Below are 18,980 nucleotides of genomic sequence, written 5' to 3'. Positions count from 1 at the left end.
ACAGTATAAAAATGCTTACCTCTGAAATATGGGATGAGACTTGTCCATTTTATTGCTTTAATTTTTTAACTGCAACTTTTTAATTGCTGCACTCTAATCTAGCCACGCCATTACAGGAGACAGGGACCATACAGGAATTTTCAATAATTGCTGATGACTAGCAAAGAGTGCAAACTAAGATTTACTTGCAGTGGTTGATAATCCAAACGATTTGCTCAATGTGGTCACAGAATTGAGATTGGAATTGATTGCAGCTGTAGCATTATGGAGATCGTCATTAGGTGCAGTAACGTGAATTCATAGATCGTGAACGTGAAGTCGGAAGGTAAAGTAAGATAATTGGAATGGAAATGGTTATTTAAAATGGAAAAGAGAAGGAGAAACAGAATTACACTTTAGAGAACACTAGCTTTAGAGCAGTAAGGAGATGAACAGTTATCATTGTTTCTTTTACACGCCTTCCGACCATACAGGTAGGAGCAGAACCAGTCGATTGCTCTGGGACGTTTATAGTTCTTAGAACAGGTAGAAATATATTGTGTTAAAGGCAATGGAGAAATCTAATAGAACTATAATACGAACTTGATGATTGTCTATTCCGCGCCTTATATCATCACAAATTTTAAATATTGAAGTAGTCGCTGTAACCTGTGCGGAATCCTGATTGAAAATATCAGAGGATATTTGGAAAGATGGTTAAAATGATTATATAAATTTAACTATTCACATCTGTTCAGAGAGTTGACAATAAATTAAATGAATACTAGAAGAAGAAGAAATACTATAATTTTAAATATATAGTTTTTAGGGCATATACTGTACTGGACTAACTGTAGTTCTTCCGTAAATTGAAACAGCGTCTTGGAAATAAAACTCTCATCAAAGTTGCTACTCGTGATTTTCCGAAGATCCTATTTAGTTCAAGATGTATGCCATTCACCCCAGACCAGTATGATTGGCGGTCTATTCACATTCACTACTGCTAATAATTAATCACAATCCATGTTTAAACATAATATTCCCTAAATTATGCTTTAAAGTGGATTGCGATTGGCTGCAATTTATAACGGTGTAAAAGTTACCTGAAAGAGGAGACCTTATCGTAGAATCCAATTGTAGCTGAATAACGTCAGAGGAGAGACGGAGATGAAAAATATTGTTGAAGATTTTCATTTCCAGAATAATGAAATCAAAGAAATGATTATATAAGTTTGTCGGGAGCCTTATCTACTTAGCACTGCAATTACATTTTTTGTTTATGAAGCGCGTGCGTTTGACGCAAGTCGACGACAGCGCGCGGACAATGGCGCTGTCTGGCGAGTAAATAAATCATCTTCATTCAAATATTTAAATTTATCATACGATCTTTGATTTTCTCGATTATTACACATTTTAAATGAAACTATTCCTTATACCTTATCTTAACTTAATATCTAATTTTTAATTCCACTGAATTAGAGTTTATAAAGTAATTTATTTTTCTACATAGTCTCCTTACAAGTCTACACATTTAGTCCATCTTTTTTCTAAACCTAGGATTCCTTTTGAAAAAAAAATCTTTATCTTGACTCTCCCAAAATGCCTCCACAGCCGTCATCATTTCGCTACTGTTTCCTACTTTCACTCCCATTTCCTTTTGTTTCACTCCTTGGAGACAGTACGCTAACAATATTATAATATCTTTTTTGTTGTTGTATAATATTTATTAAATTGCAAACGATAACTTAATAATATACTCGTACAATTATTTGATATCATTAACTGATAAATAGTCGTTTTCAATTTGCTTAGAATAGTTAAAGCACTATTTGAAGTGGCACCCACATTTATAAACTCGTATATAAATTCTTCTTATATTGGATTACATAAGTGTATAAGCTATGAATGTAATTTAATATCAGCGACCGCAATAGCTGCGGAGTTAGTCAAATTAACTCCCTTGTTTACCAAACTACGGCTTGTAATGCGGCGACTGCCCGCCAATTACCCTGTAACCCACCCCCTGGAGGTCCACAACTAACCCTCCTCCTACCCCTGACTCTCTCCCCGCCCCCCCTCGTGCAGCCACTAAGAGTTTAAGAAGATTAGGTAAAGTGAATTGAGATTATGTGATAATGCGGTTCCGGCCTCAAACTATTAAAGAGGAACTTCATAAATAATTAGAGGAGCCACGTGTGGCGCGGCTGCCGGCGACGCCAGGCTGTAAGTGGTGTTGTGGTAAGGTATATATTAGATATCTATGTGTAATTAAACAAAGCATGCTTAATTAATAAAATAAAATTTCTTCAATAGGTACATACTCGTATGAATGTACATATAATAAATTATTTTTTAATAAAAAAAAACAAACCGTCTTCAAACAATAAAGTAAAAAGTAAAAACTAAATGTACTTAACATAAAACAAAATGTACTTTGTTATTTATTGCAATATTAACTTCTAGGCTTCCCTTTATTTACTCATATTTTTGTAATATTTCCAAAATGATACTTAAATAATGTCAAAAAAAGCGCTGCAGCCAACTTACATGGCGAATTGAAGACAGCAAGTGTTCGAGGAACGCTACGGAACACCTACGTCATTTGATTAACATATATCGGTGTATTGAAAAGTGTTTTAATTACCGACTGCACAAATACCTATCTACTATATGAATAAAATAGTCAGCTTCACATTGTAGACCGCGCACAGCAGTGGGGTAGGGGTTCCTCATTTCCCACCTAGTTCTGGAGGCATTACGACACCGGAGCAGGGAGCAGGCCTCGAGCTCGGAGCAGCGGGAACCAAGCCTACACTCACGTGGTTCCAGTCACACTTCGTGTCTCTGCGCCTCGACTGGCCTCTAAATCTCTTGTAATAAAATATGAAATATTTGTAAAAATATTTCATTACACGTATAAAGTTTTATAACTATAATTTTGTAGAAATAGTTTGTTCATTTTTTAAAACTGGGAAAGTTTAGAGGCTCCGATAGGCCCAAATGGGATGGGAATTTCTATTCTTTGCACAGCCGATATCAAGTACTTTCAAAACACGCGGGCGTATAGAAAACGTCACGGCGTTTTTATTGTATTTTTTCATACAATATTCTCTATGTGTGGAAGTATAAGAGTCAATTTAGCATTCGCGGCGTCTGTCTGCTTCACCGGGCGGTAAGTGGGCTTAGCCCTGCGCCCAATTTTTACCAAATTAATCTTTCTTCAAACACTCCGCTTCTTTGTTACGAGACGCAAATTTAATCTTGATGATCGCCAACATGTTCGTGGGGCTCCTGGCGGGTGCAAGGGTGTATCGGGGGGTGCTAGTGGGTGCTGAGGGTGTCAGGGGGTCTTAACAATGCTCCAGATAATAATGGACAGTGGCGATGTGATCAGGAATTAATAGGGCTTCGTACGAGCGACGTGTGGGCTTCTACAAATGAAGCGGCTTCGTAATTACACATATTATTGGTGTTATTTTTATTTGAACATTATATTTTGAATGCTTTGCCATTTGTAAATTAGTGCCCACTTGGCAGACGTCGAGTAGAGGGCGGGCACCGCGGGTCACCTTGTATAGATAATAAGTGGAAGCGGGCGGTAAATGAAAGCAGCACACGTGTGTATAATCTAGTTTATTGCGCGACTACAGTATTGCAAACTCACTACACTACACCTCAATAAATAGCGACTACGGCAAGTTACACAGTGTAACAGCACTACGTCCACGACCGGACGACTTACAACAAACATACAAATAATATTGTAAATAGTCACAATTCATTTTTAAAATTGATATTCATCTTTGTTCTGGTTCTGTCGCTAGTCCAGCCACCAGTCCCACCTCGACCTCGATTCCTGGTAGAGCCCCACTATACAGTATTTACACCACAACTTATATATATTACATTTACAACTCTTACACTCTATGTATTTAATAAGTCTTAATTATTATATACAACATTTGATTAAAAGGAATCATTTGAGAACAGTGAGGACACGGGGACCGAGAACTACCTGCGTTCTACACCGGCGGGTAAGGCACACTATACAATAGATTACAGAGGTGTTTGCCTGCACGAGTATTACGTCTAGGACCTCTACCTCTATGTTCCAATAAAAGTAAACATTGTTCCATCATTAATACGAACATTAGGTATAGTTATTATAAGATTCACGTTCTGTGTGAGGGACGTTACAATATAATTTGCTGCACACTTAAAAATATTTAATAAATAAAGAATGTATCCTGCAAAAGTGCTTGAAGTGTCCTCATTTCATACATGAGATTAGATACAAATAGATGTTTACTATATAATATGTACATTAGTACTACAGAGTAGTTCAGTAGCAGCAAGGTTACGTGTGCACTCTGCTGTAGCGGTCGTGCAGGAGGCGCAGCTCGGAGGGCAGCGGGTTCGAGGCCGGCAGCGGGGCGGCGCGCGGCGAGCGCGGCGGCGAGGGCGAACGCGCGGCCGGCGACAGCGCGGGCGGGGGGAGCGCCAGCACGTACCTGCGGGGGGTGAGGAGAGCTGTAAGCCTACGAGAATATACTTTTGTATGTAAAGAAAAGTAAGGACTTCTCTACTTTTCATTAAGTAAAATTGTAAAACTATCTACAAGACACAGGCAGTGGCGACCCCACCTTTACTATTTTTAAGGATAATAGATTCATGTATAGGCATCTGTGCCTACCCTCTTATGCAAATACAAATAGAGAGTAGTGTCAAGACACTTGATTCTCTACTTTTCAAAGTGTATATCGTAAGAATGAAAAATATATTTTTGTATTATACATTAGCATTCTTACCGATGCAGTAAGGCTCTGAAGGCAGCAGCGGGGGTCGCGTCGTGCCAGGCGGGTGCGCCGAGTCCGAGCCACCACTCGCCCGCGCCGACGCCCACACCCACGCCACCCACACCCACGCCCACGCCCACGCCCGGTATGGCACCCCACTCTCCTACACCTGGGTAAATAGTTTCACTTAAGGCTATTTATTTTTATTTCAACAAAAAAACATTTTTTTATTTTATATTTATACTAGCGGACGCGCGCAGCTTCGCTTGCGTATTTAAGGGTGAATTCTAATAACCCATGAAACATGTGTTCAATGAAATATTTTTAAGAGTCTAGATTTCAAATTTTATAAAAATCGGTGGCGATTTAAAGATTTTTCCATACAAATTTTCAACCCCTTATTTACAGCCTTAGGGGGTGAATTCTAGAAAACCATGAAACATATGTTCAATTAAATATTTTTAAGAGTCTAAATATTAAATTTTATAAAAATCGGTGGCGATTTGAGAATTTTCCCATACAAACTTTCAACCCCTTATTTGCACCCTTAGGGGGTGAATTCTAAAAAACCATGAAACATGTGTTTAATTATATACGTTTAAGAGTCTGAATTTCAAATTTTATAAAAATTGGTGACGATTTAAAAAAAACCTATACAAACTTTCAACCCCTTATTTGCACCCTTAGGGGAAGAATTCTAGAAAACGATGAAACACGTGTTCAATTAAATACTTTTAAAAATCAAAATTTCAAATTTTATAAAAATCGGTGCTGATTTAAATTTTTTTCCATACAAAGTTTGAACCCCTATTTCACCCCTTTAGGGTTAAAATTTTTCAAAATCCCTTCTAAGTCGATGTCCAGATTACAAAAGTAAACTTTTGTCCAAATTTAACGTTTCTACCATCAGCGGTTACGGCTGTGCGTGCGTCTTACCTCAGTCAGTGAGGACAAGTCCTTTTATATATATAGATAGGTGAGATCTTTGCTGGTCTTGCCAGTTATTGCCAGTTATGTCTCTCTCTCTCTCTCTCTCTCTCTCTCTCTCTCTCTCTCTCTCTCTTTTTCTTTGAATTAACGAGAGCATGTGGAGAGATGCGACTAGCGAGACGAGGCTCTCGCTGCACGTGACGCGCCTGTACGAGTACATCACAATGGTAATGGTCATTTCATTATTTTGTATCTTTATGAATTTCTCGTGTTTTACAGCGAAATTATAAAGATTTAAATGATATTTTTATATTAGTTATTTATGTAATTATACAAATCGCTTCCCAGTAATATGAATTTTGTTATAATAGTTTAGAAGTATGTAGTGTTGTCCGATATAAAGTAGTTGTACTAATCACGTGTTCACGCCCGCAGATATCACGCACGGGGGGGGATCACTCAGTAATGCGACTATAATGACAAGGTTCCAATATTGTTACCAAAATGATTTCTAAGTCGATAATAACTCCACATGGGGCGTTAATTATAATGAAACCTTAAAGCGACTATCACAACATCCGGTCGTTATGTGTAATTGTGCCTCACTTATCTATAAATCACTTTTTGTAATATTTTAAAAATGTATATTATACAAGCTTCATGAAGGCGGCCTCGTCTCCGCGGTCCGAACTCTACAATTCGAATCAGTAGTAGGTTCAGCCAAACAAACTCTTCAGATTCATAAGATTAGTATAGATATAGACAAGAGCTAATATTAGTTAGGTACGTCGCTGACCGTGCTCGTGGTGCAGGAAGGGCGCGTGCTCCCGGCCGAGCGCCTTCTCCCGCTTGCGCCACTTCGCGCGCCTGTTCTGGAACCACACCTGCGGACAAGAAGTTGTATCTCAATATATTTTCAATTTCATAGAAATATGATAAATTCATTTAAAGATTGAGAAGATAATTCGATTTAAAGATATTGCAAGTTGGATGGTCGAAGAACATTACCGTCGTGATATCATCTTTGATAACAATACCAAACGCGGCCTCGCCTTCCGCCAACGGAATGATGCACGAGGTGCCTACAATGCTAACTGCGTACGGTATAGTACCTGTTGTGAAACTAAAATATCTTTCTAATAATATTTACATTGTTTACTAACATCTGTCTTTGAAATGTCTCGATGAAGTTAACATGTGAGTATATGCTGTTATTAGAAATCGGAAGCTTCAAAACGTTAACGTTTCAAAACAAGATAAAAAGACACAATATCGTCTATATGTTTCTAAATTATTCGGAAAGAGGATATTGTTATTGGATAATAAGGGCCGTTGCCTACAAGCCTCCGATTGACACAATTCCATTGTTTTTATAGTATTTTTCATCTACATCTACCCTCTTTTACACGGGTTTGCTAACTCGATAATCTTGATAATATTTTTGTTTTTTTTAAATGACTTAATTTTATGCAAATATATAAGTGAACAATAAAAATGACAGTAGGTATCTACTGAACGGCAAGTCGGCAGCAGGCAGTAGGCAGTAGGCAGCAGGCAGTAGGCAGTAGGCGGTAGGCAGTAGGCAGTAGGCGGCAGGCAGTAGGCAGTAGGCGGTAGGCAGTAGGCAGTAGGCGGCAGGCAGTAGGCAGTAGGCGGTAGGCAGTAGGCAGTAGGCGGTAGGCAGAAGGCACTAGGCAACAGACGGCAGTCGACGGAAGCAGAGTCTCCGCGTCCTCTTTTAATTTTTTTATCGCGTAATTGTCGCCATTTTGCCGCTCTCCACTACAATGGGGACGTAATGAAAAGCAATTACGCATACGTGGTGTTCACGCGCGCTCCCCGTCGCGGCAATCGCGACCTTACAGCGCGGCGATACGGCGCAGAGCCGCGTGGCGACCAAACGAGAATAGAAACCAATTGAGCTGTCGAGCCGCATTGCGCTAATAAAAAGACATTGTAGCGGCGAAACGCGAAAATGCTATAATTTCATAATTTGCAAATGAATCCATTTGATAGCGCGAGAGTGAGGGCTTCAGTTGCTTTACTTTACTTCCCCTACACAGGCCGGTGGACTACTAATTCTTTCAGCAAAACATTTTGTATCATAGTGACTTATTCATACGAATCTGTAAGTATTAGGTGCTTGCATATGACATTGACGTTTGATATGGGATATAGGCGAATCCCATAGGTATCCCATAGGCGAATATTTTTGAATATAATAATTATTTATTTATTCAAAGTACGAACCATTGTTATCTATGCACTTTTGCCATCTAATAGGTAGTTCATTGAAGCCTTTACTAAAAAAACCATTCAGACGGGAATCAATAAAATCTATGAATCGGAGTAGATTTTTTCCCCTTGCAAGAAGTTATCCAAATTTACGGTATGGTGGATGTCTTAGACATTCCAATTAAAGCTCTTCTAATTTGTTAGCAATCTGTTGTGCAGCGCAGCGACCAACCTCGGTCGTTTAGCTTTTCCCTCACGGTTTGCAATTGCTGACAAAAGACCGTGCCGTGCCGTGCCGTAATAGTCTAGCCAGATTTGAGAAACACCAATCGCTTACAAGTAACTTTTTTGCGTCAATTTTCGCTTGGTGTAGAATTTGGCTAGCTTCATCATGATTTGAAAAACACGTCGAAGTGCGTTTGCCATGTGTAAATAGCTGTATAAATCTGAATTTGGACTTCCTAACCAAACCGGAGAAATTTGTGATTAAAGTGGCCTGTAGGACAAAACGCCAATTTCATGTATAAGGACCCAATAATTAAGCTGTAGTGGTAGATAATTAAGAATATCTTCATAAAAAGTTAAGTGAAGTCGAGTACGTTTGGGGCCGGAGTCATTATTTTCTTCCAATTAAACAGTTAAATTAAATTAAATCACTTGAAATAAAATGGGAGTGATCGAGCCGCGGCAGACGTCGCGTGGGGCGAGGGGTGTCCCGAGTGTACCCTGTGCCGTGCATGTAGGACTCCTGGTGGCTGACAGAGCGCACACTTGCGGCGATGAGCGAGGGAAGGACGTTTGTCGGCGAACGCCATCTATGGAGTGAATTAAAAGCAATTTGCGCTGTGTGGAGTGTGATTTAAGAACCGTGCCCTCTCTGCTCTATCGAGCATCAGGGCTGATACGCTATTGCACTGTATTTTACAATATTGTTAGATACTTATAATTACTTTTTTTAAAATGAGTTTTAGCAGTCTAGTATGAGTGGTTACAGCGTGTTTAACTTTACTGTGAGGTCAGCGCTAAAGCCCCTCGTGCAATTAGCGTCGAACACAAGATTATAACGAGTGAAAGTTGCAAAGTAGTGTTGCAGCTTAATCTCGCGCAAAAACGAGCAGTCATTAGCCACCCACGACCCGCGACACCCGCGACACCCGCGACACCCACGACGAGCCACAAGGGCCAATCTTGTGTCGCTGCTCCAGAAGTGAGCCGCAATTAAAGAAATACAGCCACAAGAGCATCTAATGACCGAAATGAATTCCTCATTAGCAGTATACAGCCCTGCGAAATATTAAAGTGTTTTATTGTCTGTGCATTGCCGACTGCCTCTCGAGGCCGCGAGATTACCTCCGCCCCCCTCCTCCGTACACCCGCGCGCACCACCGCCGACTCCTCTCACCCTCCTCCCTCATCTCGCGAAGTCGGTAATTACCAAATTGCAGCGGCGCTCACTTTAACTGCAGTTTGAGAGCTCTCACGCTCAAACCGTGCTTAATTAAACCATTGTTGGCCCACCACCGCTCCCGCCTCCGCTCCCGCCTCCGCTACCGCCTCCGCCACAGCTCTACTACTGCCTATCATTTGACCAATCTTATCTCTCAACACGTGGATAAACTTCTCGGGGGAATATCACAAGTACCTACATATCATTTCAATCTTAAATTTATTAATCTTATATTGTCCTTTTGTCCTCTCGCTTCAATAAATATTTCGAGGTTTTTTAAGGCTTCAGATTTGGCCCCGCTTAAGTCTATAATGACCTATTTTTTAATATTTACTAATATGATTTGAATAGCGTAAGAAGAACAGTAATAAAACAACGGGAACAATAAATTAAAACGTAAGAAAACCATTGTCACACGCTTGATTACACCAATTTGGTCCAGAGTCTCGGCGGCGCCAGGCTCGAGCCTCCTGGCTCCGGGCTCCAGGCTCGAGGCACAATTAGCGAGACATTAGCGGCGAGAGCGTAATGAGGCGCGAATTAGCGACCATTGTGTGGGCTCGCGAGTCGCGGCTGAGACTTCGCGAGAACTACCAACCAACTACAAGTACAATCAAACTAACTGCTTATATCATTTAATAAGAGATTTAATAAATAATAATATATTTATATTTGAGGTAAGTTGTGGCGCAGGAGCACAAAGTGTGACTGTACACCGACTGGTTGTGGGTTCGATCCCCACTCCAGGAAATTAAATAATTTATTTCGAATCTATAATTCCATTTCTTCGCTCTAATGTCGAGGCAAAGGGCGGCGTAGAGTTCCGCCACTTAACACGCAATACTGGAGGTATATTCGGCGGAAACTGGAGAGCAAAGTGTCTTAACATTAGGTTCCCTCTGCCTACCCTGCTATGTGCGGGATATAGCGTGAAGCTGTATATAGGTACTTTTATAATTTGATCATAAATTATGGAATATTAGATGGGATAATTGATAACTAGTCTACCAGTCGCTAACTTCGCTAACTCGCTTAGTTTAGTTAGCGAGGTGGCCGAGGCGGGGAGGCCACGAGGCGGCGACCGCGGCGTGTAATCTGCGCGATTGTGTGCTGACAATGAAGCTAATGCTAATTACCGGCACGCCTCCACACTCACCACTCACCTGCGGTCGCTTCAGTCGCCTGCGGTCGCCGGTGGTCGCCTGTGTCACGGTGGTCGCATGTTGTTATTAAATATGTGGGGTGTTAAAGTATGTGCCAATTTATTAAATGAAAAATGTTCTATTTGTCTGACAATATATATTATAGTAATAACAGTCGCAGATATACGATAGTAGCTAGAAAATAAAGCTAAGCTTGTAACGAAACATTAGCGCTTCCAAAAAATTATAAATGTTTTATGAGCAAGTGACACGTACGAGTGCGCGTGCTCGTACTCGTATCGACGTGTCAAGCCGTGTCAACTTCCCACACATTAATGACACACAAGTCTAAAAAACAACAATTAATGTAAAAGCAAACAACAAAACGTAGATATTTATAACAGGTAGGTACCTACGAGTATACCAGAAAAAAAACACAAATGAACTACCTACTACTAAAAATATTGTCACCTAACCATTTAATACTATTTTTTATTTATAATAGTTTTTTAACAGATCCTACACTTATTAAATTCGTCTATCACTATTGTTACTATGACAATGTACATTTTGTCGGACAAACAGAATATTATAATAAACAAATTGTGAAGGAACTGTGACAATACCTGCATCTTTAAACACATCTCGCAGATAGATCTCGAAGCACTGCCCCATAAGATAAAATACTATAAATATAGCTATAGTAGACTAGTCGGGCACTTGCAACGTCCGTCATTTGTCTTACTTTATTAATTGCGAACGCGGCAGAGCTGAGTTTATCTGCAAGTGCTTCCAGATGAGCGTTCCACTGGAGTTTGGAATCTCTAGTAACACCTAAGAAAATAGCTGATTCCGACAAATTGAGAGTTTATTGAGAGTTTACCTCTTTAATATTTAAGGTTGACAGAAATAAAATAAACTATGACGAAGTGAATAGTGCATTATCGCATGTTCTTCGTTGGTTTGATGTTAATAATCTAATGTTAAATGCTAAAAAAACCAAATGTATTGAGTTTGCTTTACAAAATGTTAAAAAAAATAATTTCAGTCTACTAATTAAAGGAGAAACTCTCAATTTGTCGGAATCAGATATTTTCTTAGGTGTAACTATAGATTCCAAACTCCAGTGGAACGCTCATCTGGAAGCACTTGCGGATAAACTCAGCTCTGCCGCGTTTGCAATTAAAAAAGTAAGACAAATGACGGACGTTGACACTGCCCGACTAGTCTACTATAGCTATTTCCATAGTATTTTATCTTATGGAATGCTGCTATGGGGCAGTGCTTCAGACATAAATTCAATATTTATCCTCCAAAAAAGAGCCGTGAGATATATTTATAAACTAAGAGCGCGAGATTCTCTGCGAGATGTTTTCAAAGATGCAGGTATTCTTACAGTTGCTTCCCAATTTATATACTATAATATTCTCTTTGTCCGACAAAATATACATTGTCATAGTAAACATAGCGACAATCATACGATAGAAACGAGAAATAAAGATAAGATTGTTACTCCAAGTTTTCGCCTCCAAAAAGTTAATAAATCTTTTATGGGTCTCAGCATACGTGTATATAATAAAATTCCACAGTGTATTCTAGATTTGCCACTTCCAAAATTTAAAATATCAGTAAAAAAAATTCTGACAAGTAAAGCTTATTATTGTTCAAGAATACTTAGAGGACAAACATGTATGGAATTAATGTCTATTGAATGTAATGCATGATAGCTGCCAGCAAATGTAATACTAAAATATACCATTGATTTTGAAAAGAGCAACTGTTGAGTTTCTTGCCGGCTCTTCTCAGCAGAACTGCCTTCCGAACCGGTGGTAGCTTTTTGTTCATATGTTCATTCGACGATTCAAAAGTGCTTATTATAAGTTTATTTGAATAAAGAATATTTTGAATTTGAATTTGAATAAAAGCTTTTTCTAAAAAAGATTTTTTTGCTTTTAATTTATCTTTAAATTAAGGCTTTTAAAAGTTTTAATAAAAAATTAAAAGTAATTGCCACTTTTCACAATTAGACAAAACCGCGGAATTCATTAAATTACGACAATTCAATTAATATTTTTTAATAATTCGAATTTAATTAGACATACAAATCAGGTCGAGCTTGTTTTGCGAATTAGCATCATTATAATGAATTTTTATGACGTTAGTAAACAATTATTCATTGACAGTATCAAATGAATTATTGACAGTGGGTAATTACTAGCGAAGACCAAAATGTGAGTGCGTTGCGATGGACTGGAAAGTAAAATGCCTCTAAGAATATTTTATTAATAGAACTATCCATATAAATCACAATTCTTAACATTAAAGAAATCCTTAGTGTACATTTCAAAGAAGAAAGGCTCCAATATATATACTTGTGGCATACCATAAGATATAATAGGGCTATTTTGTATATTTATAATGAAATACTGAATCAAGACCATAAACCTTTTACTTTATCTATTTCAATGATGATCGTCTGATCTGTTTGTGTGTGTTCGTGTGTGTATACTTCAAAATAAGTTAAACCGCTCTATAGTTTGAGACTAAATCTAGTGCAGTAGCGTCACTATCCGCCAAACTCTCTAGGCATAAATGAAAATCTTTTACTGACTAGACTGACTAGTCTTAAGTACAGTTATATACAGTTGCTTCACAATTTGCATACTATATTCCGTTTGTCCGACAAAATATACATTGTCATAGTAAAAATTGGGATAGACATACAGACAAGCTAGTTACGCCAAGTTTTCGCCATTTCCCATTTCTCCAAAATGTTAATAAATCTTTTATGAGTGTGAGTATACGTGTATATAATAAAACTAGCGGACGCGCGCAGCTTCGTTTGCTTATTTAGGGATGAATTTTAATAAACCACGAAACATGTGTTCAAAGAAATATTTTGAAGAGTCTAAATTTCATATTTTAATTTGTAAAAATCGGTGGCGATTTAAAGAGTTTGTCCATACAAACTTTCAACCCCTTATTTGCACCCTTAGGGGGAGAATTCTAGAAAACGATGAAACACGTACTCAATTAAATACTTTTAAAAATCTAAATTTCAAATTTTATAAAAATAGGTGCCGATTTAAATTTTTTACCATACAAACTTTCACCCCCCATTTCACCCTTTTAGGGTTAAAATTTTCCAAAATCCCTTCTTAGTAGATGTCCAGATTACGAAAGTAAACATCTGTCCAAATTTAACGTTTCTACGCACAGCGGTTACGGCTGTGCGTGCGTCTTACCTCAGTCAGTGAGGACAAGTCCTTTTATATATATAGATTACGCAGTATTCTAGGTTTGACACTACAATAATTTAAAGTACCTGTAAAAACAATACTAACAAAGTCAAGCTTATTACACTGTTCAAGAATATTTACAAGATAAAGATGTATGGAATTAATGTCAATAATTAAATTATATCATTGACATTGAAAAGGGCAACTGTTGAGTTTCTTGCTTCTCAGCAGAACTGACTTCCGAACCGGTGGTAGCTTTTTTGTATGTTCATACGACGATTCACGATGCTTACTATCTTACGTCTATTTGATTTTAAGATATATTACCTGCACTCTCGCCTCGCTGAGGTCCAGCCTCATGGCCAGCTCCTCGCGCGTGAACACGTCAGGGTACTGCGTCTTGTCGAAGGCGCGCTCCAGCTCGTGCAGCTGGTACGTGGTGAAGGTGGTGCGGCTGCGGCGCACCTGCTTGCGACCACAGACCACGCTCATCATATTGTACTCGCACCATAACAATTATACATATTGAACTTAAATTGATAGCATATTTTATAAAATAGAGTTCTCTTGAATATATGAAATAATTAATTTAAAAAATGTAAGTTTCAGTCAGTATGCCTAGCAAGTTACCTTGCGCGGTCTGCCGGCGTCCAGAGCCTCCAGTTGCTCGTGCTCGGCGTGCTCGCGCTCGCGCTCGTGCTCGTGCTCGTGCTCACGCTCGTGCCCGTGCTCATGCTCGTGCTCGTGCTCGGAGTCCGACTGCGCACCCTCACTCTTCAACTCCACGCAGCGCTCCTCAGTATCTATATCAGAATGTGAGTTACAATTTACTCCACTGACTATACGAAGGTACAGTGCAGTATTGGCGCACGGCGGTTCCCAGCGCGATGCATCGCTGACGTGACATCGATCTCTTAATCCTCGTTCGACAAACCAGCCCTCGATAATACCGAATTACCACCCTTCTGCTCTTTAAACTCACTAATTACGTTTTTGCATACGGGACCTTGACCCCTACCCGCGTGGTCGCAAGGCTCATATTGCAATAGTAGCCTCTGGGTCGTTGGGGTCGCTCGCACCGGCTCACGTCTCCGGCAAACAAAATACGCTTTTTGTGAAGCACTCAACGTCACTCGACGTTAGTCGCACTATTTATTTATAGTAATACTGTTTTTATAAAGCTTTGTTACGATAGTAGCGCAGAGTTGGCGCACAATATGGGATTACAACAAAACGCTTACAGCTCCGCTCTATTGTACGAGTAGACTAACGACTAACACAATTAATGCGCAGTTTATTATGACCATTTCATGTCGGATAATTAATTCCTATTTAAGCTCTAACGTCGTTGTGCTCAGATAAATAGAAGCAAACGTTAGTGCTCGATTATTTTTAGGAAACATTTCTTTCCACGGGTAATTGTAGCCAGCGTTTCACGAGCCAGGCCAGACCAGTTCAGGCCAGGTCGCCACATATACATAGGTATGTAATTTTATTAGCATTCAATACTTTGTACGTCACGGAGCAAATCCTGTCAAATTGGCACTTGAAGTGACGCTCGTTACGACATATGAGCGAGGAGGAGGGCCCTTATCGCGAGGCAGTAAGGTTCTTATTAGTGGAGACGTAGATAAAGAGCCTCGGCCGATTGGAACGCTGCAATTTTTCTTAAGCGGATCTCATACGTTTGAATTTATTAGATGATGATACAATAACATTTACATTGTATAGACAAAAATTATTGACAATATCTACTTGTATAGAGACATACTCGCTACTCGTATATACTTATATTAAACTGTACCAAATACAATTACGTCCATGCATAAAGAAATTTTAAAAGATTTTGAATTTTAAATAAATTTTTACTCAATATGTTTAATATCTCGCTCGTCGGAGTCAGTCGTGCTTAGCTCACAGGTAGCTCACAGGTAGCTCACAGGTAGTTGTTTTACATACTTATTTAACACGCCCAAGTACCACGTACTTATCAAGTATGTAGGTAAAGGACTAAGTCAACAAAATATACAACTACTCTACTGGCTGTGGGTTTGATGCCACTAGAGGAAATTAATTATTTATTAATATTTATTTCATTTCTTCGCTCTGGTGCCGAGGCAAAGCGCGGCATTGAGTTCCGCCACTCAACACGCAATGCCTCCAGAACTCGGCGGAAAGTGGGGAACGTTACCCACTTTCCGCTGGTTTTCTCTGCCTACCCTGCTGTGTGTGGGATACATGGTGAAGCTGATTCAATTTTTTTTTTAGGTACATAACCTTGTTACCTTTAAGAAGACTTTTAAAAAGACTTCAAGGAACAGGTATGTCTTTCTCGAATCACTTGTAATACAAAATATAATATTTGCAATTCACAATGAAGTAACCGTATTAAAATAAGTGTCATCCCTCGTACTTCGTAAATATTCCCGGCGTCCCACCTCGGCTCGGCGGCGGCGAGGCTCCTCTGCCGCCGGGGACTCCCCCTTAGCGGGCGCTGCGGTCGCCGCGGGGCGCACGCAGCACACAGCTTCCGTTTCTAATGACTGCAATAGTTACGTACACTACATACTCGTACGTGGTCTCTCCTCGTGTGTTGTAACATTTGTGAGCCGCCTTTAGGAATCATCCGCGCGAGATAATGATCATGTTCCAAAATGAGTAGTCCTTAACGGAGCTGGCTGCGTGCAGTGTGGCGTGAACCACTGCCGGCGTGACGGGTGACGGCTGACGGCGGGGAGTGCCTTTATTACCTTGAAGCTTCTCATATATTAGCCAATTTTATTTGCTCGCGGACGTTTTCCCACTTCATATTATACTAATTGAAAATATTAATATACAACGAAATGGTGATGTGGAAATAATAGTAAAGAACAAAAAACAACAATTAAATGTTACATTTAATAAGCATTCTGCCTCATTAATATGAAAGTATTGACATGATTCAGAACTATGTACAAACACGTCCTGCAACAATATAAAAGTGCTCCCATTGAAGTCTTTTATACGCGAGCACCGCCCGCATCTTGTAGCAAGGAGATACTAAATGCAGAATGCAGAATAGATCGTGAAGCTAAAATTAAAATTAAAATAAATTCAAATTCAATTAAATATTTGGAACATACATGTAGGTACCTACTGCGGATTCTATTAAGTATAATTGTTTTAATAATAAAATCTACATAATTGTTAGTGATTACATTTTAATAGATATTTATTAACTAGACAAATAATAATTTAATAATGCTAATGGCCACAGGGACTCGGCGGCGGTCGGGCGAATTAGTGTTCTAATATGTACTCTTTTACAGTATGAATAAATACATAAATAATAATAGATATTCAAGTTATTGTATTTATATTTATATTATTTTTTACTTCATTCATATATTTAGTAGTATCTAATTATTGTGTAAATTTTGCACATTACCTATTAAGTAACTATAAAAAAATATTAGTATTGTCGTTTTTACTGGAAGCTGCAGTAATCAATATGTAGGTATGTTATTTAATTATGAAATGAATTTCATGAATGCTCATTCGTGTAAGTCAATACAATACCTACTCGTTAACATGTTAGAGACACAAATCCTCCCGTAAATCGAAGTAACTTACACAATTATACCCAATATTATTATATCGTCAACCACCGCTAGAAGGAAACGAGGCCCTTGCGGCCCCTCTAAGAGACAGATCCACATGTTAGCCAGAGCCACTTATTTAAATTAGCCAAAATTGTTGAACAGTAGGTAGGTCGATGCATCGATGTCACGACTCTATGGAGGCTCTATCTTTTAAGTTTAATCCAAAGTATACATATAAAAAATCAAGCATTAAAAAAAACCTTATAAACTTTCCAGTTCTAACTTATAACTTTTTTATTCTTTTTAAAAGAAAAAAGCATTTTCTTACATTTTCAAGTGTTGATATGTGTTTCGTTGATAGTGTCTGACCACTTCCACGGGTTGGCTGCGAGAGATGATCCTCCGTTGTAAATGACATAGCAATGTCTAAATAACGTTATTGTACACATCCTATAATATATTGTGATCTATACTTCATTTATTTATATACTAGCGACCCGCCCGCGGCTTTGCCCGCTTGAACTACCTGATTATTCATAAGGTTTAGCTGGGTTGTTAAGGTTCCATATGAGCTGCTCCAGATCTTCATTTTTATTATATGGACAGAAAATGCTTGTTATGTTGATCAACTTTTACTAAGCCGATATATTTATATCTCTTAGAGATTAGAAGGGCTGCCAGGGTTCCACGTCAGGTACGCCAGACCTTCATTTATGTTATGTCGGTAGAAATTGTTTGTCATGTTGTTCAATGTCCCTCAAGGCAGTATATTTATATCTCTTATAGTTTAGACAGGCTGTTAAGGTTCCACATCAGGTATAAAGATTTTCAAAATAAACTATAGCCTAGATGTTGCTTAGACTTAATAGCTACACAAATCATCAATTTGGGCTCTATTAGTGTACCTCAGCCCCCCTCAATTATTATTTAGTGAATATATTCAATGTCTGTACAGACGCGCCGTTCTTACTTTCTTATTATATTTAGATATAGACTAAGACGTGCAGGTATATAAAACGGGACTTGCCAGGCGCTGCTGCGTGCTGCCGGTGTCCCAGGATGCTGTCGATGGTGTAGGCGGCGCCGCGGCGCGCGCTGCTGGCCATCGCTCGGGGTGCCGCCACAGTTATCAAATAAGGTGTTACAGTGGAATTTTAATTTTATTATCAATATTAATATTGTCTAAAAAACACTTATCTTTATGGCTTACAAAATATTGAAGTAATAGTTAAAATGAACTTAACGTTTAACTTATAACAATTTCGGAAGTATTTCGCGCGTCACAGTCAGTGCCCTGCGGGAGAGTAGGAGCGACCTCGCGGAACTATCACTAAACTTTGACTGAGGTCTGCCCGAGGGCTACATGGCGTCCCGCCCCGCCGAGCAGCCTTCCATCTGCCGTTTCCCTCGCTCCCCACATATTCTCGAGTCGTGGTCTCGCTCGCTCGCCCCGCCTCGTCCCCTCATTGGCGGAGCGCCGAGGGTAGGGCACAGCACCAGGGTCGAGCACGAGGTGCTTAAAAGCGCGCGTTTCCTTGCAATGAGAACACGTTATTCCAGTTTTTGTCACTTACACGTAAAGGAATTAGTTTATATCGTTTTTTTTTTCATTGATGTTAACAATAGTTTTA

General features: G+C 39.2%; 1 protein-coding gene across 2 annotated transcripts; it reads right to left on the bottom strand.

Moving 5' to 3' along the window:
* Positions 1 to 3,597: 3,597 nt before the first annotated feature.
* Positions 3,598 to 18,702, bottom strand: LOC146535008 (uncharacterized). 2 transcript variants are annotated; one of them, XM_085191430.1, is made up of 6 exons: positions 18,377 to 18,702; positions 14,399 to 14,571; positions 14,096 to 14,236; positions 6,502 to 6,589; positions 4,788 to 4,944; positions 3,598 to 4,490 (listed from the first exon to the last, which is right to left on the bottom strand). In XM_085191430.1, exons 1-6 carry the CDS (start codon positions 18,453 to 18,455, stop codon positions 4,337 to 4,339), a joined length of 792 nt encoding a protein of 263 aa, XP_085047556.1. In that variant the 5' UTR covers positions 18,456 to 18,702; the 3' UTR covers positions 3,598 to 4,336. The 2 variants fall into 2 exon arrangements, with proteins under 2 accessions (XP_085047556.1, XP_085047557.1); XM_085191431.1 differs by having other exon boundaries at positions 14,096 to 14,233.
* Positions 18,703 to 18,980: the final 278 nt, after the last annotated feature.

The sequence above is a fragment of the Heliconius melpomene genome, chromosome 10 (genome assembly GCF_056956725.1).
Source record: "Heliconius melpomene rosina isolate 202511_hmr_F chromosome 10, ASM5695672v1, whole genome shotgun sequence".
NCBI lineage: Eukaryota > Metazoa > Arthropoda > Insecta > Lepidoptera > Nymphalidae > Heliconius > Heliconius melpomene.
This window is presented reverse-complemented; position numbering and strand designations above follow the sequence as displayed.

Coding starts and splice junctions, on each gene's coding strand:
- LOC146535008 (XM_085191430.1), bottom strand. CDS start 18,455: ATGGCCAGCAGCGCGCGCCGCGGCGCCGCCTACACCATCGACAGCATC. Junction 14,572..18,376: donor GCAGCACGCAGCAGCGCCTG/GCAAGTCCCGTT, acceptor ATTCTGATATAG/ATACTGAGGAGCGCTGCGTG. Junction 6,590..14,095: donor TCAGCGAGGCGAGAGTGCAG/GTAATATATCTT, acceptor TCTTGTCCGCAG/GTGTGGTTCCAGAACAGGCG.